Source organism: Melanostigma gelatinosum (assembly GCF_949748355.1).
Source record: "Melanostigma gelatinosum genome assembly, chromosome: 8".
Lineage (NCBI taxonomy): Eukaryota > Metazoa > Chordata > Actinopteri > Perciformes > Zoarcidae > Melanostigma > Melanostigma gelatinosum.
In genome coordinates, this window is record NC_136641.1 from 11185763 (window position 1) to 11210383 (window position 24621).

The following is a 24621-nucleotide window of genomic DNA, read 5'->3' on the forward strand; positions in this document are numbered from 1 at the left end:
GAAGACCTGTAATCTCACGAGAAGCAGGAGCCGTGATTGGCTCCTGAAAGCTTGATCAAAAAGAGAAAGTAAACCATTTTTATTAAGTTTTATAAAACTTCTTGAAATATTTTTTCGGTATACAGACAATTGAAAATCAAAGATGAGCTAAACAAATAATACATGATGTTCAGGCCTTGACAGAGAACTGTTAAGTGAATCATATGAAACTGTTTGTACCAAAAATTATGTGGGGAATAAGCCACGACTCATATCCTTAACAACATATAGATTTCAGGGATATGGTTTGTGTCCTCATTTAAAAAAAAAGAAACATGAGAAAGGGAGTGAAGGGGTGAAGTTGTTGCTGCTTCTCTTCAGTAAAATACTTCATCACTGAGTGTCTACACACGGGTAGGGCTCAGCAATATGTATAAATGAGTATTCACCATTTTAATACCAATTGTGAGAATTTAATTGTGAATCCTTAAACAGTCTACTTCACTTTACATCCAATGTTTTATTTATTTATACCAAAACACGTTATATAAAAGGTCTTCATCTGGTCTACTTATCTTGAAATTTCTTTATTTCTACATTGCCCAGCCCTGCATACTAAAACTGAATATTTAATACTTTGTAGTTTTTTTCTCATCCGTTCTTGTAGATATTGTATTTCGGAGTTTTAGGGTTTGATTCTATTAAAGACCAGATGGTCTGTTGGAAAGCAAACAATCTTGTTTGGCAATGTTTCCTCAATCTTCCAGGATTTATTTGTAAAACTCAAACCGTGTCCAGTACACACGTATAACAGAATTATCTCAAGCATCTGTCCAAACGAGTGCATGAAAACAAATGGGAATCACAAAGTTGAAGTCTGTAAATGAGAAAAGCGCTTGCAAACAGGGGGGGGGGGGGGCACGAAAACCAAGGCATGTCTACTGTCTACGAGGACGAAACCTATTTAATCACCGTCTCTATGAAGTGTTACTGAAATGAGTGTGCCGACTAGAAACTGTTGACCACATGAAGCAACATGCACTGAACCCAATCTGATGATATCTTCTCTAATTATACAAACACATCGAGACCGCCTATGGGTCAATAAAAAAGCCACCAACTGAACACCAAAAAAAAATAAAACTAATGAATGGTACATCCTCTTCACAGTGTAGTCACAACCTCGGAGAACTGTGAGAGCAAATGGCATTCCTTTGCTCACAGAATCCACAATATACCACGCAGAAAGACACTTTGATTGACACGTCCTTACAGCCAACACGTATGTCTGTCTAAGCGTTGCTTCTTTACCCCGCTCCCTCCCCCTAAAAAAAAAAGAAGTAAAAACAATCAGGAAACAAACTCGCTCTAAGCTGGTGGAGTGGAATCCTTGTCGATCGAGCAAGTGCTGGAAAGATCCAGGCCAACAGAGTCTCTGTTCTCCTCTGCAGAGCATTTTGATTTCACCAAACCTTGCTTCGAGTGTCCCTTCCGCACTCTTGTCTTGCACGATTGCAGAGGGAGGGTTGACCACTTGTGCACTCTGACCTGGTGACACAGCTGGAATTGTTCTGTGAATCAACCATGTGGCTGGGTTTGGGTCGGGGAGGGGGGGGGGGGGGGGCATGTGGGTGGTTTTTCTGGGCGAATGCCCTCTCAGTCGGTGGAGAAGAGATCTCCGGCCGAGGGGAGTGGGGCCAGACCCCCGGTCACGTTGGGCAGGAGGGAGAGGTCAGGGAGACTCTGGATGTGGGACTTTAGCTCTTTCCTAACTTGGGTCACTCTCGCCAGCTTCTGCTTATATTCCTGCAGAGGACAAGACGACACAAATGATCACTGATGTCTGACTTTTCTTTGCCATGTATCCAGATGCCAACAATAATGGTGAGTACCGGTACAATGATTCTACAGAAAGGAATTATGGCCAAAAGTATGAAAATAGGAAATAAACATAATGTGTAATACACCAGAATTTATATTGCACATTTCATTTGGTATCAGAAAAAAATGATTAATCTGCGAAGGAGCACCTTTAACACAAACGGATTCGGACAGAGATCACTGTTTCAGTTCATGCTACACTGTTACTCTGCTGCATCTTGCCTCTAGTTTCTTTTCTCTCTCCATGAGCGCCTCCCTCTGGCTGTTGATGTACTCCGTCAGCATGCGAGCCAGCTGCCGCCGGTCCTCCAGCTCCGCAGCCAGTCGGCCGTTGTACTCCGCCAGCAGCAAACACGCTTCGTCCACCGTCTTCGACAGCTTGTCTGCTGCCTCCTTGTCTAGATTGGTGTCAAAGTGGCTTGTTAAGGTCACAGAGTATGACATTTATTTCCCATTTCATTTGACTTTTATTTAGTACTGTATAGCTTCTCTATTGGTCAGCATGTGTTGTTTATAAGCAGCATCTACAAATGTTCGAAATAAAACTAGTGGTATTTCTGTAATGTGGACACAATGGCATTGTACAGGATATTGCTGTACTAAACTTACTGACTGTAAGAAGAGTTTAACAGTTGTAAATAGTCCAAGAACAAAGTATTTATCATCAAGATGAGCTCTCGGGTCTTACCACCGATTTGCTCCAGCAGGGAAACGTCCTGGACTTCCTGCGGCAGCGAGGCGATCTTCTGACGAACTGCTGCGTCGCCTGATGCAGCATTCTCCAAGTCCTGAAGGGCTTTCACCAGCTCCTCCGTCTGAACGCGTGTTAGAGTGTGTGTAAAAGGAATAGAGGGAGAAAGTTACAAAAAAATGCAGTGAAACAAGCAACATTTTACTTGTGAAGGAGGATTCGTTTTTTGTAGTTTGTGCCATCCAAGTGAAATATTGGCTTCCTACCAGCTGAGTTGCGGACATGTCTGCACTATGAGGGGAGGCGTGGCTTCTGTAGTCGTCATCTTCATCGTCTTCTTCTTCTTGGATCTTCTGATAGCTTCGTTTCACAGCCTTCTTCTCTTCTGCGGGGTCAAGTTTAGAAACCAAACAGAAAAACACCCACATTTTCAATGTCACTAAATAATGTAGATAAACCTGAATACTGTACATGAGACAAAAAGTAGCCTATTCACAACACCAATGATTGTTTACCTTTTTATATTTTTATAAATATATTAATTGAATTTGAGTTTAGTCACCATTTAGACATTTTTAAATAACGTAATTCAACATCCAAATCACTTCTGACAAAAAGGGAAAAGTTAGTTCTGTCAAAGTGACAATATGTACGAATATTTCTGTTATAATGTGCGATACGGATCAGTATAAACATTTCATGAGCTGCTTTTAATGATAAGTATCTATATCATGATCTCGGCCCTTGTTTCATCACCCTCCAACGACAATTCGTGTCTTTATTCATCTACTGATGTAATATGCCAATATATAATATAATGCCAATATAGTTTGGATGTAGACTTACAACAACGAAACGAGTGAGACAAGCGTGTTGACCAGATTTATTAACCCGTAATACAATAAAACTGATTTGTAAGTGCTTATTTTAAAGTAAATTTGATGAGTGTGTGAGAGAGAGATAGAGCAAAACCTGCAGCCTTGTAGGTAAGTTTGAACAATAAAACTTGTTTTTCTTTCGTCCTCTATATACTCAAACAGACGTCTGAGTATATAGAGGAAGATTATAGAGGAAGATCGTAGGTATCAAGCCCGACCTTTTATTATTAAAGATTACTATAATACTCGTCGTAACCAGTCACATTTTCCATTTACTTCCTGTTTACACCAGCACCCGAATGCCCCGTGTACGAGAACACTCATGTGATATTCGTTTTCAGGTTTCAGGCGTGTTAGTATGGACGGAAAGTCATTTCTAAAACGATGCTGAAACGTGTGGATGTAAGTCGTTTTCATTTCAAAAGCCCTGTTTTAAAAGAGAAACGTGTGGATGTAGCCTAAGAGTCATCTAACCTGAAGGCCTGGGGCTGTTGGAGTCTTCTATGGCCAGTTTGAGCTGCTGAATGAAGTCTCCTCTGTAGAGGGCCCTCTCTTTCCAGATGTTCAGCAGTCTCTCCATGTGCTTCTTACTGCCGTCATCTGCTTCCCTGCAGGGAGATGGGACAGCAGAGGAAAGAAGAAGACGAAAGGATTGAGTGAAAGGTTGTTTTTTACAGCTCAAAACATAGGGTTCGGGTTAAAACACAGCAAAAAAGGGAAATTCCTGCCAACAACTTGTGCATCGCAAAAGAATGTTTGGACAATTGTATTATCAGATGAAACTGTTTACCCGTAGACTATTTTACAGCTGGATAGAAGCTCTATTTTAGTTTGAGAGACACCTGAAACCCCATTAGTGGAAACAAAAAGAAGAAAACAACGTTCGGCTGTAGCAGCAGGTCGCTGAGTTGCACTACATTTAGATACACGCAATCACTTCCTTAAAAAGCCTCTGGCAGTTAGCGCCACTAGCTGCACACACGTTGGCCTGATCACAAAGACACGCATTACATACACAGGACATCTGAAAGCACACGGCGGTCACATCACATCTACCTGGCAACATGGGAGCAGGCATCGACAAGGACAGTCTCAAAGTCTTTGGTGAACTCGGGTCCTTTCTTCTTGCTGTTCTGGATGACATCGTTGGCCAGATACAGGAACGTCAGCTTCCTGGAGCTTTTAGCTGGAGGTCACATAAAATCATGATATCTTAAACATTGAACAAGAAGAGTTCACATTTACACTAGAGCATCGATCTGTGATGGACCATGCACTCTAAGTTGGTTTGCAATTAAATTAAATGATGATTATAGCTAGTTTTCTTCAGCATAACTTGTCCAATTCAGCCCCAATCTAAGTAGACTGAGACCAAAAGTACCAATTAGTCGACTTGTCGAATAGAAGGGGACAGCCCCACTATGTGGAACAATCAGTGTATCAAAATAGGAAAGAAACCTTGTTTGTGGAAGTCCTGGCAAGAGGGAACTGTGAACTGTATGAGGATAAGTTGTTTTTGTCATTTCAGGCGATTAGTGAACATTTTAGTGAATATTTTGGAAGAGGAGAGAAAGGGGATTTTTGGAAGTACCTCCGGTTAAGTAGTAGCACGTAGTAAGCTGCTCACTCAGTCCGTTACCCGACTGTCCAATCGGGAGGCCCGAGGCACATCTACACATTATAAGATCATTCACAGATACTATTCTACACCAGTAAGACTTCTTAAAGTATAACTTGTGTTGGAAATGTAACATAGAGAGGCCGGTACCTTCTTACTCTCATTGTGGGAATGTTATTTGTTTTTTTCCTTTCTGGAAAGAGTTCATTTGACGTAAATGGCTTGGAAAGCCTTTACCAAAATCTCCCCCAATGTGTGTACACGGGGATAAATCAGAGCTACCACCAGGAACATCTAAAGCAGAATTTGGTTAAGCGATACAAGGCTTCACCACTGGAAGAGTCAGACTTGACCAGAATTTAGGGATCGGAATAAGCTGAGGACAGATCATGCTTCTGTTGAATTGGTGATAGCTAGTTCAAATGATAACAAGGGAAAAGTTTACCAGGTCGGAAATATATCAGCCTATTGTTCTATTAAATATCCTTTATAGAATATAAGGGATACAGCATTTAGTATCACATTGTGATGTGCTTTGTTGTGTTTCATGTATATGATGTACAACCAATCCAAATAAATATCAACTTCAATGACAGAAGAAAAAAAAAACCTGAAACTGATTTTCCAGTATGTCATGTAACTGTAGTCATAGTGGAATAACGTGTTTTTTGAGAGGAAGTAATGCCTATTTAGTAACATGTTTTCTAAAACTTAAACTTTATTACAATCATAATATACACACACACACACAGGTACATATATGAAATGTGACCTCTGCATTTAACCCATCCTAAGCATTATGAGCAGTGTGCTGCTGTGAGTCGGGAGAATACATCATCAATAAACACCAAAGGCATGTCAACATTACCCATTTGAATGTGTTGTTATTTATGCTCCCTTTTTCCTTTAGTAGTTTTAGTACTAAATAATATCCTTTTACAACTTGTCCACGCATTTATCTTCAGCAGACTGGACTACTGTAACGGTGTGTTTACAGGTCTCTGTAAAAAATCCGTCAGAAAGCTGCAGCTTCAGCGTTCAGTTTTTATGCTCCACATATCTGGAACATGTTCCCAGAAAGCTGCAGGTCTGCTGAGACCCTCAGCTCCTTTAAATCAACATTGAATACCTTTCTGTTTGCTGCTGCCTTTAATTGAACCACATTCAATTCATATATTAATCAATTTCCTGTATTTCTGCATTTTACTACTGCATTTTATTTTTTACACTGTTTTTTAATTGTTTTTAAATCTCCTTTTCTTTTGCCTTGTGTTTTGATGCTTTTAATGGTTTTATGTGAAGCACTTTGAATTACCTTGTTGTTGAAATGTGCTGTACAAATAAACTTGCCTTGCCTACAAGTACTATTTAAAAATACCAATAACCATGTAGGTACAGTATTATCAAACATGTTCAGATATTACACTACATTTCAGAGGCAAATATATGTATATGATGACTTTAATCAAGTTTACCCTTTTTAAATGTTGGACTTTTTACTCCACTACATTTGTCTGACAGCTTTAGTTACTTCTCAGATGTTTTTTATACCTTTCCAGCTCTGTGAAAACCATGTATCCCTATATTTGTGTATTTTAAATGGCAACTTTTCAGATGAAGTGTTTTATAATGGGTTGAGAAAATTGACCTACTTTTTGAACTCAATAAACAATGTAAAACCCTCTTAGATCAGCTGTAAAATGCATCAAAACAAAGCTGAAAACAGCTGTTTTTCTGAGCTCATGAAATGTTTTAGAGACCTGCGGTTCTCACAAAACATCAACGCTACAAACATAATGTGATGATTTTATAGAATGTGAAGCTGCAGATTAAACTACAACAGTACATGAAGTAGTAAACATTATCACAAACATAAACTTACTGCATTAAAATCCAACACATTATTGCAGCGGTAATATCAACCCAAACATTAAGTAAAACACTGACACTGACCATTTTACTGCAGAATCAATCATTTTACTTTTGATTCTTTGATGAAATATTGCTGCCAGTATTCACTGAATTACTCAATTATGGTTTTGTATGCAGGACTTTTAGTTGTTGTGGAGTATGTCCACAGTGTGGTGTTAGTACTTCAACTAAAGTAACGTTCAAAGACATTAATATTTCTTCCACCACTGTTTATTACACTTTCTAACAGCTACCCAATGTTCCACATTGACACCTTAACCTAAATCTCTCAAGTTTTACGTTTCTAACATCGTGTTATGTTGCACATAATCAACCACATATATCATTGCACTCTGCAGGAACAGTCAGAACGAGCAGCTCTCACCTTTTTTCAGCTCTCTGTGCCACACTTTGACGATGAGGCCCGAGTGCTTGCGGTGGTGAATGATCCACAGAGACAGAGTCTGGACGCTCTGCTGCGAGCTGCTCAGCTCCGTCAGCTTCTTCTCCAGAGCCGACTCGGAGAAGGACGACATGTCGGTGTAAGGTGTGCGTTTACCCCGAGAACCGACTGAACCCGACCCGCTCTAAAGCGACTGAGCTCCTACCTAGTTTGGAGAAACTCGCAGTGTCATCAAAACTGAAGTTGTGGCGCAAACCTGCAGACTTGCAGCGTCAAACTGCCTCCTGGCTCCTGCCGCCCGCCCAATCCCACAATCCCACCCCCCCACCCCCCAACGTTATGTTTCCAAAGTTGTTTCCAATGTTATGTTAGCTCTTTGTCTAACTGAATTATCGACCACATCTACCGAACAACCCTGACATGTGTGCGCTCGTTTATCAGCTGCTGTTTCCTCACTGCCTGTAGTGTTTGTTTACAGACACAGCTAACGTTAGCGAGCCGAGCTAAGCAGCCATCTGCAGCCCAGAGCTAAGCCTGCGCTTGGACCCGGATTAAAAACAATCGAGCGTCTGTACTATTCGTGCAGAGTATGTCTTCAGTACGCCAACAGATTAAACGAAACTGCTAAAGAGTTGTGGTGAGACTCACAGTTTGTCTTTGCCTGTATAATCAGGAAGATTCCTTCGAAAAAAATGGCAGCTCGCACTTTCACCTCGACATGTGCGTCGCACAGTAGTGACGCAGGCGGAGCCCGGCATCAGCCATTGTACCCATAGATGTAATAAAGAACCATGCTGTACTCAGGGATACAATCCAACCCCTCATATAAAGCTACATAATAACCAACATACATGATAGATCATTAGGTTCATTGCCTCACGGTCTATTTATTGTGGCTGCAGAAATGTTGGTTATTATCATAAGGAACTGTGAGAACTTGGAAAAGCAAGGATGCACATCAGATTATTGTTGCCATACAGAACATTGAACTCCTTTCAAAGGCCTGTGGACTCTTCTCTTCATCAATATCTACAAATGTGTGCTGATTTATATTGATGAACATGCACAGAGGGTCGTGAAAGCTTATACCTGTTAACACTGTGGTAAAATGAATACTGAGCCTACACAACCCATCTTCACATGATACTACAATGAAACTCATCTTTATGTTGAGCCCCTCAAATTAATGAAATCCAAATGTGATCTTTATACATCTCTAGATATTACTAGAAAAGTATCTGACCAATAGAATGTCTTGATAACTAACAACATTCTTTTGTATTTATTTATTTGTGATTTATTAATGCTCGGGTTATTTTATGTTTTATTTAGCTGAATGTAGTTCAATTTGTTACATACAATTTGTGTGTTGTCTGTGTAAATGTTTTATGTCTCATGTGGTATCTGTTTAGTTGAAAGGATTACAATTTGAAAATTGTAATGATTGCATAAATGCATCATTCATTGTGAATAAAATGGTTGCAGCTGTTATGAGGTGCATATCGCCACCTACCAGAGTATGTAGCATGAGATGTTGTCCCTGGATTATAAGGCTATTGTTTATGTTGACAAAAAATGCACATTGTGTAACACTGATCCAGAATCAGGTCTCAACTTATGTTGCTGCTGCTCAGGGCAGACGCCCCTCGATCACAAATCTCCCTGTAGAGTCCAAGTGCCAAAGACTCTGTCAAGACGTTATCATCACATGTTTATAATTAATAATTATATTTTCTTTATCTGACTTGTCTCTCCTGATTGCCCTGTACTTAGCAATGCATTGTGGGCTGCAGTTGAAGCAAAAGCACAGACGCCCAAAACAGTATCCTAATGTTTTAAATTACAGTACAGAGGAGCCATCATTGATGCCAATGTTTACAGCTGTGTTTTTCCTGTAATGAGTAACAAAAATGTATTCTGTGGAAAAAAAAGTCATTTGTGGAGTTAATATTCCGATTGGCTTTACTGACGGATGCATTTTCTATCCAATAACATTATCAAAATCATTCCAGGAAAAAAGAAATTTGAACAGCCATTCCTGAAGCTATTATTTTGTACTAATGGGTCTTCTATGTCGATTTTAATTGAATAAACTATGATTAAACTATGATTTGAACTATGTTAATGTTAGATTATTGTTATATTTGCTCTTAACCCAATCCCTGTTACGTGTTAAGAATTTACTATTTCAGCTATTTCTCTAGCACTCATAGGAGAGACATGTACAATAGTTCATCTGAAATCAATGTTTTGTGAAAACTTTCTGAAGAATATAATTAAAGCAGCTGCCAGACTTGGATGTTTAAATACAAATCATAAAAGTTCATAAAAGCTATCACTCAATACTTTTGTTGAAAATTGGAAAGCTTACACAGTGCAAATAGTTTCACTCAAATCCTTTTGTTTGTACAGACATGGACATTTGATACGTCCATTTGACTCCATAATACTGCGGTTGACAAAATGCACAATATTCCTGTCAAAACAATGGGTTTGGGTCCTGCACACAGGTAATCATCAGGCAAATTAGTTAGTACAACAGGTGTGTTTAACAAAATGATCCTCAAATGTCAACCAAAATGCAAATTCAGCTGCACCTGCACAAACCTTTCTCATGACGGACATTTTAACAAAAAATCAAAAAAACTAAAATACAGGTATAACGAATAACATAAATTAATGAAGGCTCTGCTTTAGTTTCCCAGTTAGCCTTGCCGGCATCAACAACAGACCTTTTTCACAGCAAGAGGGGTTCTCTCCGGGTTCACAGTCTAAAGCGCTGCAACTCAGATTAAATGAAGACTCTAAATTGTTGGGACGTGAACATGAATGGCCGTCTGTCTCTATCAGCCCTGAGATAGTCTGGCGACCTGTCCAGGGTGTACCCTGCCTTCGCCCAATGTCAGCTGTCATCGGCTCCAGCCCCCCTGAAGACCTTGAACTGGATAAGCAGACACATTTGCATTTCTAACTTCAGGAATAATGAAGAAAAAAGTGTCTCAATTGATAATTTTAAGTAAAACGTACAAAAACAGTTGTAGGTAATGTAGGTAAGCTGCATCCAATGAATGTGTCTTCTTTTATTGGGAGAAGGCCAGTAGTTAGTTGTTATAAGTTAGCTACTGTTAACCCTTTTAAAATCTCCAATAATCCGCATATGGTTCGCGGCCCAGTCTTTTGGAAAGAGCGCTCTAACAAATGGAATCATAACAGTTACGTTGCTACAGTACGACAGGTGCATTCAGATTTACGGCAATAGCATCTAAACATTCAAACCATATAGCTTTAAGGCAATAACAGTCTTTTAGATAAGCCACTGCATGTGACTAATACCTAGGGACCAAATAATTCATTAACATCGACCCTTCTGAGGTTCATCATGTGAAGCAAAGTTTCCAGACGACAAAAAAAAAAAATCTTGAAATGATTAATAGTTCTGCACTGAGCCAAAAACTGTGTCCGTGTTTGCTCTGGTTTACATTTGTATGTCACTTGTCAAAGATTCATATAATTACATGTGGCTTATTACATGTATGCATTTCCTTTTAATGGGAGGGAAACTCTACAATCACACAAACAAATCTGACATGCAAATACTCTTGACTCAACACTAACACTCCCCAGAAAGACGCAAATGTGATCATCCCTCCCCCGATCACTCACTTAATAAACAGGCCCTGATCCATTCTGCAAAGAGCTTCTGCAGCAGCAGCAGTGTGTGTGAGGTGGAGGTGAAGTATGGATTTGTGTGGTGCTGTGCTTCTTTCCTTAGGCTGGCTGATGCTACAGTTGGCTGATGGGAAACTGGATTACATCTCTCAGGGACAGGGGATGCAGCTCCAAGGCGACTTCTTAATCGCTGGACTCTTTCCTCTCCATTACGCAGATGAACCAAGTGCTGCTTTCCCTTCTTTGAGTCCATGCAATGGGTGAGTTTCACTGCTAGTCTGGCTATCAAGTCATCCAAAATGTTGCTATCTTGACATGTCTTAATCCATTTCCCCATTACCATGTTACCCCCTTGTAGAGGTACTCCCAACAAACACGGATTTCACCTTTTGCAAGCCATGAGATTTGCTGTGGAACAAATCAACAACGGCACCGGACCGCAGCCTCTTTTACCAGGGGTGAAGCTGGGCTACCAGATGTACGACACCTGCTCGGTAGCTGCCGGTATCCTGGCCACACTGGACCTGCTGGAGCAGCAGACTCAGAGCCCATCTACATCTGAGACAGGGGGAGACACAAACTACAACAGGGAAAAGGCCGTGGCTGTGATTGGGCCAGACAGCAGCAGCAAAACGTTCACCCCCGCTGCTTTACTGGGGGCCTATCTTGTACCACAAGTAAGTTATCACCTGGAAGGTTTTAATCATGGCCTCTTGAATTATTGCATACTCCACATGACATGAAAAGGCATCCAAACAATGCAGAATCGTTCGTTATAGGCTCTTCCTTTCTTTTAGATCTCTTATGAAGCATCGAATGAAATGCTGAGCAATAAGCACCTCTATCCAGCCTTTTTCCGCACAATTCCAAGTGACAAGAACCAGGTGGCAGCTATGATCAATCTTCTGAAACGTTTCAACTGGACCTGGGTCGCTCTCTTAGGCAGTGACAACTCCTATGGGCTGGCGGGCATGCAAAGCCTGTCCGAGCGAGCACCATACCACGGCATCTGCATCGCCTACCAAGGAGTCATCCCCGCGTACGGAGATGACACAATCCAGACCATGAGGCACATAGTGAAAAGCATACAGAAGACCAAAGTCAACACCATCGTGGTCTTCTCCAGCAAGTCGAAAGTCAAGGGCTTCTTCCCGTTTGTCATTGAGCAGAACGTGACAGGTAAGGTGTGGATTGGAACAGAGGACTGGTCAGTGTCTACTCTCATTTCAGGGATACCTGGGATCCACACCATCGGCACTGTGCTCGGCGTATCCATCAAATATACAGCCTTATCTGGTTTTGAGGAGTTTGAGAGAAAGGTAGTTGAGGCTTCAATGGAACACTCGGACACCCAGGAAGTCTCTAATGTTACCATGAGCCCAGGCAATGACTGTCTACAGAGCACAGACCTGTACAGCCTCGCCAGGAAGAAGTTTTCCCTGGAGACATATGACATCACCTCCTCCTTCAATGTGTATAAGGGAGTGTATGCTGTGGCTCATGCTCTGCACCGAGCACTTGGTTGTGATTCTGGAGAGTGCCAAAGGAAGATGGTGTATCCGTGGGAGGTGAGCAGATGTCAATTTGTGGTTTTTTTGCAAGGAATAAAATCTCTCAGAACCACTTTGTTTGTTTGGCACTGATGTTTCCTTCTTCCTCTCCACCTTAGCTGCTGCGGTGGCTTAAGGAGGTGCAATTCTCTCTGGAGAACACTTCTGTGCACTTTGACATAAATGGTGACCCGCCCACAGGATATGACATCATTGGCTGGGTTTGGAGGGGAACTGACTGGTCAATCAGAGAGGTGGGCTCCTTCAGCCCAGATCCCATTACGCTCACAGTTAACGCTGATCAAATTGAGTGGCACAACGCGGGAGACTCGAGAACAGTACGACCTATTGCAGCATCTTTGAGTAAAGTGTTTGTGTGTAAATCTTAAAAACTCTTCAATTTCTTATATAATTCAGTGCAAAAATGGTGCAACTATCGGTGAGAAATATGCAAAACATGATAAAAAAAACAACCTAGGATAAAGTGTTTGTCAGCTGCCTGCTTAATATATTTTGAAAGGAAACATTAATAATGATCACTCAGACATTCAAACTTAAAATGTTGACTCCGAGTGAATCAAAGTTAAATATTATCTTTGTTGAACCCTGTTGGTTCCGTCTAGGTACCGCTGTCCATCTGCTCGCCACCTTGCCCGAGAGGCCACAAGAAGCTGCTGACAGGGCAACACGCATGCTGCTTCGACTGCCAGACCTGCCCCTCTGCTACCTTTCTCAATATAAGTGGTAACATAAAGACACACGGAAAAAAAGCCAATGCGCTGGAAAAATATTCAGACGAAGAAAAAAACTGACAAAGTCACAAATGAATTTGTACAGATTAAGAATGCCTTCATTCCTTTAAGAATGTAGTGTGCAGAATTTAGTAATTCATTGTACAACCTAATCAAGCATCATCAGATATCCAAAAAAAAAGTTATCCAAAAAAAAGATATCCAAAAAAGTAATTTAAGTGCAAGACTGAGAGCATGAAAGAGCAGACGGATGTCCCACTGCACCAGTCAAGACAAAGATCACACCGGAGACAGGAAACAATTTAATCTGGTGACTGTAACGACTTAATAAAAGGCAATTTTCTTCTTTATGATTATTCCCTATGTACAAAAATGATGTACAAAAATGTACATTACTCCAACACAGCAGTATTTTTCAGCTGTTGTGCGTGAGGTTGTCCAGCAGGTGGTGCTTCCTACTCATACTATGTCCTCCTGAGGCAGGCCCTACAGCGGTGCCAACTCCCTTTGCCTAACAACGGCCTAAAAACCCTTTCTGCTCTAGACCATAACATTCGCTCTTGATGACTAACCACTTTTTAAATTTGAATTTTTGTCACATAGGGCAAAAAAAACAACAACAGCCCAGCTTTTACATCTATGCTGTCACTCTTCCTCAGAATCCACCACATGCGAGCCGTGTCTGCCGGAGGAGTGGGCTCCCCCTGGCAGCGAGCAGTGTCTGAAAAGGACTGTCCTGCTGCTCGCCTGGGACGCCCCCCTCTCCATCGCCCTGCTCTTCTTTCTGGCCACCTGTGTTCTCACGACCTCCACCTGCGCAATAATCCTCCTGCTCAACCTGGACACGCCTGTGGCCAAGTCTGCCGGAGGCCGCACCTGCCTCCTGATGCTGGCAGCCCTGACTGCTGCTGCAATGAGCTCTTTGTGCCATTTTGGCCAGCCGTCTCCTCTGGCCTGTACCCTCAAGCAACTTCTATTCATCTTCAGCTTCACTGTGTGCCTGGCCTGCATCACTGTCCGCTCCCTCCAGGTCATCTGCATTTTTAAATTTTCATCGAAACTGCCGCCAGCCTATGACAAGTGGGCCAAAAACCACGGAGCAGAGTTTACCATTTTCCTAGTGTCCGCCGCCGCCTTGTTCATTTCTGTAATCCGTGTGGCCGTCGACACTCCCCAGCCCTCTCAGGATCTTGAATTTTACAAGGACAGCATTGTGTTTGAGTGCAGTAACACCCTCTCACTTGTTGCAGGCCTTGAGCTCGTCTACGTATCGCTGCTCAGTGTCCTCTGCTTCTCCTTCAGCTACATGGGCAAAGACCTGCCAGCCAACTACAACGAGGCCAAGTGTGTGACCTTTAGCCTCATGCTGTACATGATCTCCTGGATGAGCTTCTTCACTCTCTACCTCATCAGCAGAGGCCCGTTCACTATGGCCGCGCACGTGTTCGCCATACTCATCAGTGTCGTGGCCTTCCTCGGGGGCTACTTCCTGCCCAAAATTTATATTATTGCCCTGAGGCCGCAAATGAACACGACTGCCCATTTCCAGAACTGTATTCAAATGTATACCATGAACAAACAATGAGGATTGTATTTATTTCAGTTGATGAAAAATAGATGAATTGTATGATGCTGGAATACCAGGTAAAATAACTGGAACAACACAGGCTGAGTGTTTCTTTTAAATCTATTTAACAACTGAGTTTAAAACATGAATTGTACATGTACAAATTATACTTGATTGGTCTGTGTAGGGGAGAAGAAAATACCGTAATAAACTTTATCTTTGTGTTTGTATACATTTAAAAGAAATCCAATTTAACTTATCTTGGAGCTATTCATGCAAATTATTGATGAAAACCGATGAAAATGTCTATGTATCTTTGGACATCCATGACTTGTTTAATCATAATAAATTTGTAATTAGATTACTTATTGTAGCTCCAGTCATTGTTCAGCAGTACTAGTACGCCATGACAGTGTGACAGTGGTGGGTTGTGCATGTGAACATCATTATCCTGGTTTCAGAAAGATACGCTAGCCAGAAACCAGATACTGTGGCATCATGTAAACACCTCGTCCAGGTCCCTGAACATTCTTAGTTGGTCTATAGTGGCTGAGGTGCTGCGAAATCAAGAGTAGAACTGCACAGAGATCATCAGAAACCTGGATACTGTTATGGTTTCTCACATTCAATGTAACCAGGATACGTCTCAAAACCGGGATACTAGTGTATAATCACAGGACCCGGACACTGAGGCAACAAACCTTTTCCTACCATTACATGTCAAAATGACTGCTGTGTCAAAACTAAACGTAAGCTGCGTTCCAAATCGCATGCTTTTACAAACCTATTAGGACATACTTCAGCTGCGCTTACAACACATGTACCGTTCCATGCAGTATGCATTCAATTAGGACGTCCTAATTCCTCATGACACTGCACCTTTGACCCTCTTGCACATATATCTGGCTGCACTGAGGATTGTGGGTCAAAATAGCCAGAAAAGCATGCTGGCTTGCATACGGCAAAATGCGACCAGATGCAGTAGGACATCCTGGTACTTTTGGCATACTGCATTTGACATACTATGTATTGGTATGCTACACATTTTTCTGGCATACACAATAGTATGGTAGTATTGGCACAATTCTGATTTCCTTGCATTGATTCATAAACCAAACACTAATTGACAGCTTAATTTGAATCTTAATCAGCATGCAGTCAGCCACCACCACTAATTAATCATAATTATAAGAAATGACACTAAATACATGGACGTGTGTATGTTGGAGGGGATCAACAGCGCCCCTGGTGGCTGCACTAGAGACTGTCACGCTAACACTGATTTTTGAAATGTAATTTTATTTTTTTACTGGAAAAAGAAAAATGAAGAATATTTCCACTAGTCTAACTGGTTTCTACAATATTTGAAACCAAAAGAATTGGTCAAAAACCTCACAGGTATCTATAAAATCAAATCTTGATCAACAAGTGTATGTATTGGAGAAAATACTGTCTTTCTGTTGTTTTGAGATTTCTTTTATTTGTTTAAGACATGTAAAGCTTTTATAGTTTAAAAATGACGGTTTAGGTCGACAAAGCAAGTGACACGATCATATTTCCAGGGATCTGACAACAAGTGGCAGCTGGTCACAGATCCCTGAAAAACAGCATTGTATGACGTAAACTCTCACTGCATATCAAATAAATGCACAATTGGTCTGTGTGCATGTGCAACCACACACACACACACACACACAAGCACACACACTCACACACACAAGCACACAGCACACACATACACACACACACACACACACACACACACACACACAGTGCTGCTGCTGTTGTTTGAGAGGAGAGATGAAAAGGCCTTTTGTGGCTGGGAGGTCAGGGCTATTGACCAGTAGATGTGTGAGTAGAGTCCAAGCTTGGTTTTCCCACAGTCTCTCTGTCCACTCACGGCTTAATACCCTCGGTCAACAATAGAAGTGTGCCATGGGTGAACAAGCAGGAGTTTTATTGTCAGCACACTAAGGACCAAAGCGATGTCCTGTGGGGAAGATCTCAGGAATTCATTTGACAAGCTTCTTGATCCATTTCATGTTGGAAAATGAATAGTCATCATCACACAATATTCAAAACATGTTTTTCATCTGGAGATCAAAAGCTTGAACTATCTTTCAGACTTTCGGTATGTTCGTCTGAGCGATCAGAATTTTCTACCTTAAGCCTGCAACAGGACACCAAAGATGTCCCACGATACAAATAACCACTGTGAGCAACAAATCACAGCCTCCAAGACAACATGCTGCCGTTACAGTGAATCTGCAGGTGCAGAATTTGTTGTTTTTATTCAGTAATATTGCATTTATCATGATATTATTAATTATTAAATTCAATTATCACATCATTATTAGTTTGCGTAAAATTGCCTCATGTAGACTGAAATTTAGGAGATGTATAAAGATGAGTTTTTTTAGACTTATTGTAATGGAGTTAACGCGACAAAATGAAAAATTCTAAATATCAAAATGAGTGGAATAAATTGAAGAAATGTCTTAGTTCCACACTAGCAATCCAATCAAATATAGCATGCCTACTTTCAATACCTTTTCCCTGGATGCCACTATAATGCATTAAATCCTGTTTAATTATTCCCGGGGAGCACATGAGGAGATGCTGCCTGTGTTCCCCTGTGTGACTGGAGCGTGAGATAAGCAACAGCTCCTGATCAGAGACTGACAGCACATCATTCTCAGTCTGATATACATCTTGGGAATGGTTTTATCTCTACTGTTCAGCCTGTGATTGCTTCACCTCCGAGTTATTGATGTGTGTCCCATTGTTACAAATCCCAGCCCTCCATGGCTTTGTTATGCTAATAACTCACGATAAAATGAAGAGTGGCTCCTCCCGGAGAGGTCAACGCTTTTCAGTTTCAGCCTGAAGAAGCTGCTTAATTCACCTGCACGGACATGGCTCCCTGCTCCTCCAACTGCTCCTCAATTCACCTCAATAGGATCTCTGAGAAAGACCACATCAAAGTGAGTACTGGATTTGAAGGGCTTTGCATCAGCTTGTGCAGTACAAATGTCTGATTGGTTATTGCTGATTTGAATCATGAGCCAAACCCACCTGTCTCCTCTTCCACAGTTAAGAAAACCTTTCGTGGAGAAAGTGCGCAGAGATCGCATCAACAGCTGCATCAAGCAACTCAAGATCATCCTGGAGAAGGAGTTCCACAAGCAGGAGCCCAAGTCCAAGCTGGAGAAAGCCGACATCCTGGAGATGACCGTAAGCTTCCTGAGTCAGCAGCTGCAGTCGGGCCTCTGTAAGAGCGACAACGACCGAGGTTACTCTGCGACTCCTCTGCAGGGCCTCCAGCAGAAGAAGCAGCAGCTCCATCGGGCCCAGAGAGTCAGCAGCTCCTCCCCGGCCTGCTCCACCCTCAGGCCCACCACGCTGCAGGACAGCAGCAGCAGCAGCAGCAGCAGCAGAGGCCCTGTGTGGAGGCCTTGGTAGAGACTCTCTGTGCATTCCAAGACCTATACTGAACGTCTAATGCAGTATGCCAAATACACCAAGATGTCTTACTTGGTGTATTTACTAATCCATTCACATTTTGCAGTATTCATCCAGCATGCTCTTCTGGCTATTCTGAACCAGAACCCTCTGCGGAACGGACATATGAGCAAGAGGGTCAAACGTGTAATATTATGACGAAGCAGCGCGTCCCAATTGAATGTATGCAACCGTACGTACTTTGTAAGGACAGCTGCAGTAAAAGTAAAAATAAAAAGTATGCAATGTGGAACGCAACGTCACACTCAGACCTGAGGGGACTCTCCCTCAGTATGTAGGAAAACACATTTGCAGCCTGTTCACTCGTGGTGTTACTGAGTGTTTTTAGTGTTTCATCATGTTGATGAAAGATACGTAAGAGGGATTCTATCCTCCTCATCCCAAATTCACACTGGAGATCATTAACAACACCTTCTGCTAGTGAGACCATATCACAGCATCCTCATGCCTCACAGTGAGGGTATTATTCCTGTTCCTTTATGGAACTGAAAACAATGTTCATGAACTTGTTGTGAAGTTAAAAATGTATGTCACATTATAAGAGTGGTTTGCTGAACTTGTCTGTTGTGACTTATTTGCCTTTAATAAAGGAAGAATGTGTTTTACTGAATGCAGGTTGTTTGTGTATGATGTGTTTTATTATGAGTGTCCAATTTAAAAACCAAGCCCTGCGATGCCCACTCTTTTCCAATGAAAGTAGCTAGCAGCACTAGCTCCAAAGGTTGGTCAATCTAGCAAGAAAGTCTTCAAGTCTACAACACTGACTCACTGACTCTTTTTAATTTTTTTGTCAGAGCATTTGATGCATTGGTTGCTGTCAGGATGTAAAGAGAATTTCAACAAATATAACAACAAATGTTTCTAAAATACCACACCTAACTGAACTTTAAATTTAGATTTTTATCAAATATGTTTTTGTGTAGATCTATTAATTGTGAATATCCTATATGTATGTCGGCTTTGCTTTTGAATAAAAATATGATTTAGTGTATTTATGTGTGTTGTGTGTTTTCTAGGGGTGTAACGGTACGCGTATTCGTATTGAACCGTTCGGTACGAGGCTCACGGTTCGGTACGCATGACGAACCGAATACGTTTGAATAAAAAAATAAAAAAATTAAAAACTTTATTTTTATTTTTTAAAACCGTTATTTAACCAGGTAGTCCCATTGAGATTAAAAATCTATTTTGCAAGATGTAAGTAACAATACAAGATGTAAGCAAGATGTAAGTAACAATACTACATAACATTAAGGAGCAGTTTTTGTTTTTTATGCTTATGTGTTGCTAAGAAGACACCCCAGAAGATGGGTCACTCAGGTATAGTTCCATCATTGTTCAAAGTCAAAGAATAACTTCATGATGTTAGTTGTAATGAATAAATATATTTTAACATCAAGTACATTTCTCTGGCATTCATAGTTTTCTACTGTACCGAAACGTACCGAACCGTGGCTCCACTGTATCGTACCCAACCGTGAATTTTGTGAACCGTTACACCCCTAGTGTTTTCTTATGGTTGGTTGTTTTTTAAAATAATTTCATTTTTGATTTGAATTATGAATTTGATTAATTTGTGATGCGTTTTACAAGAAGTGCCAGTTCTTCAGTCAATGCAAAAAAAACACATTGGCATATGTAAATCTATAAATTCCAACTGATGCGCTCTCAGCTTTTAGTCAAAGATATTATTGTGTATGCCATTCAACACTTTGCTTGTGTCTTAATCTGTGTACATGTTTTCTTTATTCTTGGAATGAGTTCTGGATTTGCAATTCAAAGAAATGTTGTCATGTGTCCTACGTAAGGAAAGGAGGAAATGTTCTATACTAGTAGTCTAAGCAAGATTTTTAACTTGAGTGTCATGTATGTTTAAAAACATGTGTGATATCTGTTGCTTCCTGACCAAACATCACATGACCTCCAAAATGAAGACAAGCTTAGGACAGTTGTATGTAGAAGTTCATCATGAAAATTAGCAAGAATGGTATGAACATTTTATTCATTCAAAAAAGGGAAAGTTATCATCATAAAGAGCAATTATTTTAGATTTTTCGAACAACAATATGAATTATTTCGTTACAAAATATGGAATCAGTGTTTTTTTTATTGATTGTATCTTTTTATTTTTAATTGTCATACAAATGCATTTTAAGAGCCTAAATGTGAGAGCAAAACAGCAATATCAACAAAAACGTTCATACGAAAATCCATTTACAACATACAGACCATCATTATCATCCTCGCACATACAATTTGGCACAGACAATTCAGAACAGAAGAGAAATATTCTCAACAGCAACTGTCAGTATAACAGATACCGTTACATCAAGCAGTCCAAAGATAAACTCCACTGGAGTAAACAGTCATTTCACAAGATTCGACAAAACCGTCATCACTTAAAATCAACCTCCAGCTTTAAACACAAAGGAATAGCAAACATCAAATGTGAATCAAATTAAAACAAGACAACCTTCAACTATGAGAGCCTTCGTTGTTTACTACTTGTCCATCAATGTGATGAGTCAATAAGGAAACCCATCATCAATGAACAGGCTGGAAATATATTTCCTACGTATTTGAGGGACAGTCCCCTCAGGTCTCGGAGTGTCTGTGTGTCAAAGTCTCGAACCAAGGCCTCCACACAGGGCCTCTGCTGCTGCTGCTGCTGCTGCTGCTGCTGTCCTGCAGCGTGGTGGGCCTGAGGGTGGAGCAGACCGGGGAGGAGCTGCTGGCTCTCTGGGCCTGATGGAGCTGCTGCTTCTGCTGCTGGAGGCCCTGCAGAGGAGTCACAGAGGCCTCTGTGTTGGGTCCAGCAGACAGGAAGTGCACAGAGTCCCTCCAGCAGTTAGAGTAGCCTTGGTTGTAGTCGCTCTTACAGAGGCCCGGCTGCAGCTGCTGCCTCAAGAAGCTCACGGTCATCTCCAGGATGTCGGCTTTCTCCAGCTTGGAGTTGGGCTCCTGCTTGTGGAACTCCTTCTCCAGGATGATCCTGAGTTCCTCGATGCAGCTGTTGATGCGATCTCTGCGCATTTTCTCCACAATAGGTTTTCTCAACTGTGGAAGAGGAGACAGATAGGTAAGCTCGTGATTGAAATCAGCAATAAAGAAAGTGTACATTTTTACCATCCACGCTGATGCAAAGCCCTTAAACTCCTCTGCAGTACTTACTTTGATGTTGTCTTTCTCGGAGATCCTGATGTGGTGAAAAGAGGAGTAGTTGGATGAGCATGGAGCCATGTCTGTCTGTGCAGGTGAAGTTGGCATGGACTGCAGTGTTAGCTCTGATGCCCCCGGAGGGGCTGCTCCTCATTTTATACTGAGAGATTAGCATAACAAAGCCATGTGGCTCAGGCAGGGCTGGGGTTCCCACACTCTGACCAGTGGGACTCCCAGCACAACAATGGAAGACATGTCAATAACTCAGAGAGCATGTAGCTGTGCGAGGCATGTTTCCCGAGATAAGCAACAGGTAATTAACATGTTATCAAGCGGTCATCTGAGAATTAATCATGGACTGAAGGTCTAAATTTAATTTTTTAGATGTAGAATAATGGTAGGTGAGGTACACAAAAGTGGGTATCTTCAAAGGGGGATAACTGCAATTAAGGACCAAATGCTTCACTGCAATAAAACAATATAAGCGGAAGGCTTTCATTTTCTCTGCAAACAAAGCGTCTCTTCCTCCTAAAAGCATTTTAGTGGCAGACGGGAGCATTTGGACGTAGGAAAATGTTTTTTTCAGACGAACAGAAAAAGAACAGGTTTTTTTGGTCACAGGTTGACCACAGATAGGCTTCACAATGTTTGAGCTGGCGAAGAGAAAAGAAGGAGCATAGGGAGGTCGTCAACGTTAAAGAGTGACATCAACATGGCTGCAGGTGAATCATTTCATTTTCCACCTGTTGCTTTTCCAACTACGTGTTGCCTTATGTTACAGTTCACCTTTTCTGTCAAAAACGCCAGGGTTTGCCACAGGACCGATGTGTGAAGAACGGTAACAAGTCATGGATATGAAAAATACGGCTTTATATTACTTTACAAAAATATACTCCCAAGTGGCCCAGCACAGGCAGTGTTAAAAAAACCCTGTAACATTAGAAGTGCATCCCTCATATCGCAAAACGATCAGTCAATCATTGATTTTTAAAAGAACTGTCAGTTATTTTGGTATTTGAACTTGACAGCAAACATTTCACTTATGAATATTAAATGTATCAATTTCCATGTTTGGTAAGGATTTATTTTTCAGTCACTGTAACTGTATGTTGAATTAACATGTGGTGAGACAAATCACATTTGGATTATAGTCGTTTTTTGTCACGTTAGTCACTTAGTTCGGTTAAAAAATGTAGGCAATCTTTCATCATACGCTCTTGTCTAACTTCCCCTAAAAGTCTGCAGACCCTGTTGTAAATGAACTGTGTCAAATTAGAGTCAAGTCAATGGCATTATGAGCGGGCTGGCAGTGTGCCTCTGAGGGGCCTCCGTCACTGGCTGGCCCCAGATGTGAAGCCAGCCTTGTGGGTGCAGTGTGAGTAGTCCCGTCTCCCCAGTTTCCCACCAGTCCCCAACATCAGGGTAAATGAGCTACAAAAGCCATGCCGCTCCTCAATGCTCCACTGGGAATGTTAATTGATCTTTTGTTGCAGGACAAACAGAAACTCTGTGTCTCGGTCCATCTGGGAAAAATCAAGTCGACTGGCCTCACTGCCTGGCACAGGGCAGCCTGCCTGCCTTTGGTCTGTGTTGACTCTTTTAATTTAAGCTTTCAGACATCCATCGACAACGCTGAAAGAAGCATTCAAAGTTTCCATTTAGTCAGAGTAGAAATGCCACAACAGAAATACTGGCCCATTCAAATATGTTACCTAGGAACCTGTAGCTGTGAAATAAATGAAATGGACAATGAACAATCTAACCTGAAGTAGAATAATTACAAATACACCTCAGTAAATGCATTTCATTTCCAGTAGGCCTACTTGCTTTCTCTACATTTTGATATTTAGGTATATGTAAGTAAACATCTCTCTGTCTTAACTCCTCTCTGCAGCCCTCTTATCACCATTGCAGCATTTGATAGCACAGAAACTGCCAAACCGTCAAGTCACGTCCATGTTTGGCTTTATTATCTGTCCCCTCCATTGATTTCATTGTGCACATGTTTGTGTGAATATGTGCCTCCTCTGAAGGTTAGTGTGCACTGCACGGCTGCTGGGGGTCTTTGTCTACAAGTGTGTGTGAAGACGAGAGTTCCCCTCCCACCAGCAGCCTGAGAGCTCTGAATTCCTGCCATAAAGTCTCGGCCCATCGCTCAGACCCGCGGCGGCGCAGAGCGGCTTCCCGTCAGCCATCTCTCTGTGAGTGTGATATCTCCCGTTTCCCACACTCTGTGCCTATTCACTGGCCCCGAGACGGGAACAATAGAAGTGTGTCTTGTTACACATCACATTAGCTACGGTGTTTGATCTCCTGTTGAAGGGGGAGGCAGCTTCAGCCAGACCATCTGGCCTGGACAACTAGACCCTGAGAAAGTCTCATGCACGCCACATTCTCCACAACTTTTGCACACACAAATAGTTGTGAAAGACTTTTGTGGCACTTGAGAAATAATTCAAGCACTAGACAGCATGTCACCACCACCACAACAGAAGTGGGTCATGTGTGCGGGGTGTCACCCCAGTTTTTCCAATTTTTGGGAACACCTGTGCACCAGAGAGGTCAGATGAGATGAAACTTGAATGATCCCTGTGGGAAACACTGGGGCAACGATTAAGATCAAAGTTAGTGAAGTCAAATCCTTCCCTGGGTATCATTGATTCTATTTCTGAACAGACAGGTGTTTCAATCTCATTGGTTGAAGTACAATCAGGTCATTCAGTACTCGTACTAGTATTCGTACTAAAAATGAAAAATCCACACTGCAAACAAATCAGTGTCCATCAAAACACACATTTACATCTATTCACGATATTAATATAGTCGGACTATACTTTGTGCAGCATCACTGCTCAGCTCCTGAGCCTCTCAAGACCTGTACATGTAGATATTATTATATTGCCTTTGCTTTGGTACCAGAATACACATTATTTTGTGTGCTGAAGAATTTGGGCAAAGTGTGTCCACTGTTAAAATATGAATACACTGAGCTATGGGGCCTCAATGGCAGCAAACAAAGTGACAAGAGTTCGAGTAAGCTA

The 24621-nt window shown here is 41.5% G+C and overlaps 4 protein-coding genes across 4 annotated transcripts; 2 read left to right on the top strand and 2 right to left on the bottom strand.

The window, feature by feature from the left end:
• Positions 1-64: 64 nt before the first annotated feature.
• rprd1b (regulation of nuclear pre-mRNA domain containing 1B) lies at positions 65-7646 on the bottom strand. Its single transcript, XM_079273634.1, has 7 exons — positions 7344-7646; positions 4486-4615; positions 3904-4037; positions 2818-2936; positions 2549-2675; positions 2083-2258; positions 65-1785 (listed from the first exon to the last, which is right to left on the bottom strand). The coding sequence occupies exons 1-7, from the start codon at positions 7492-7494 to the stop codon at positions 1636-1638; spliced, it is 987 nt and encodes a 328-aa protein (XP_079129760.1). The 5' UTR covers positions 7495-7646; the 3' UTR covers positions 65-1635.
• Positions 7647-11099: 3453 nt separating this feature from the next.
• Positions 11100-14917, top strand: tas1r1 (taste receptor, type 1, member 1; the record flags this gene model as incomplete). The annotated part of the gene is made up of 6 exons (XM_079273087.1): positions 11100-11290; positions 11389-11707; positions 11828-12598; positions 12700-12918; positions 13204-13324; positions 13992-14917. The coding sequence occupies 6 exons, from the start codon at positions 11100-11102 to the stop codon at positions 14915-14917; spliced, it is 2547 nt and encodes an 848-aa protein (XP_079129213.1).
• A 2897-nt stretch (positions 14918-17814) lies between these two features.
• Positions 17815-18361, top strand: LOC306781495 (transcription factor HES-7.1-B-like; the record flags this gene model as incomplete). Its single annotated transcript, XM_079274371.1, has 2 exons — positions 17815-17883; positions 17993-18361. The coding sequence occupies 2 exons, from the start codon at positions 17815-17817 to the stop codon at positions 18359-18361; spliced, it is 438 nt and encodes a 145-aa protein (XP_079130497.1).
• A 2655-nt stretch (positions 18362-21016) lies between these two features.
• On the bottom strand, positions 21017-21674 carry her12 (hairy-related 12; the record flags this gene model as incomplete). Its single annotated transcript, XM_079273088.1, has 2 exons — positions 21593-21674; positions 21017-21478 (listed from the first exon to the last, which is right to left on the bottom strand). The coding sequence occupies exons 1-2, from the start codon at positions 21659-21661 to the stop codon at positions 21017-21019; spliced, it is 531 nt and encodes a 176-aa protein (XP_079129214.1). The 5' UTR covers positions 21662-21674.
• Between the last annotated feature and the right edge of the window lie 2947 nt (positions 21675-24621).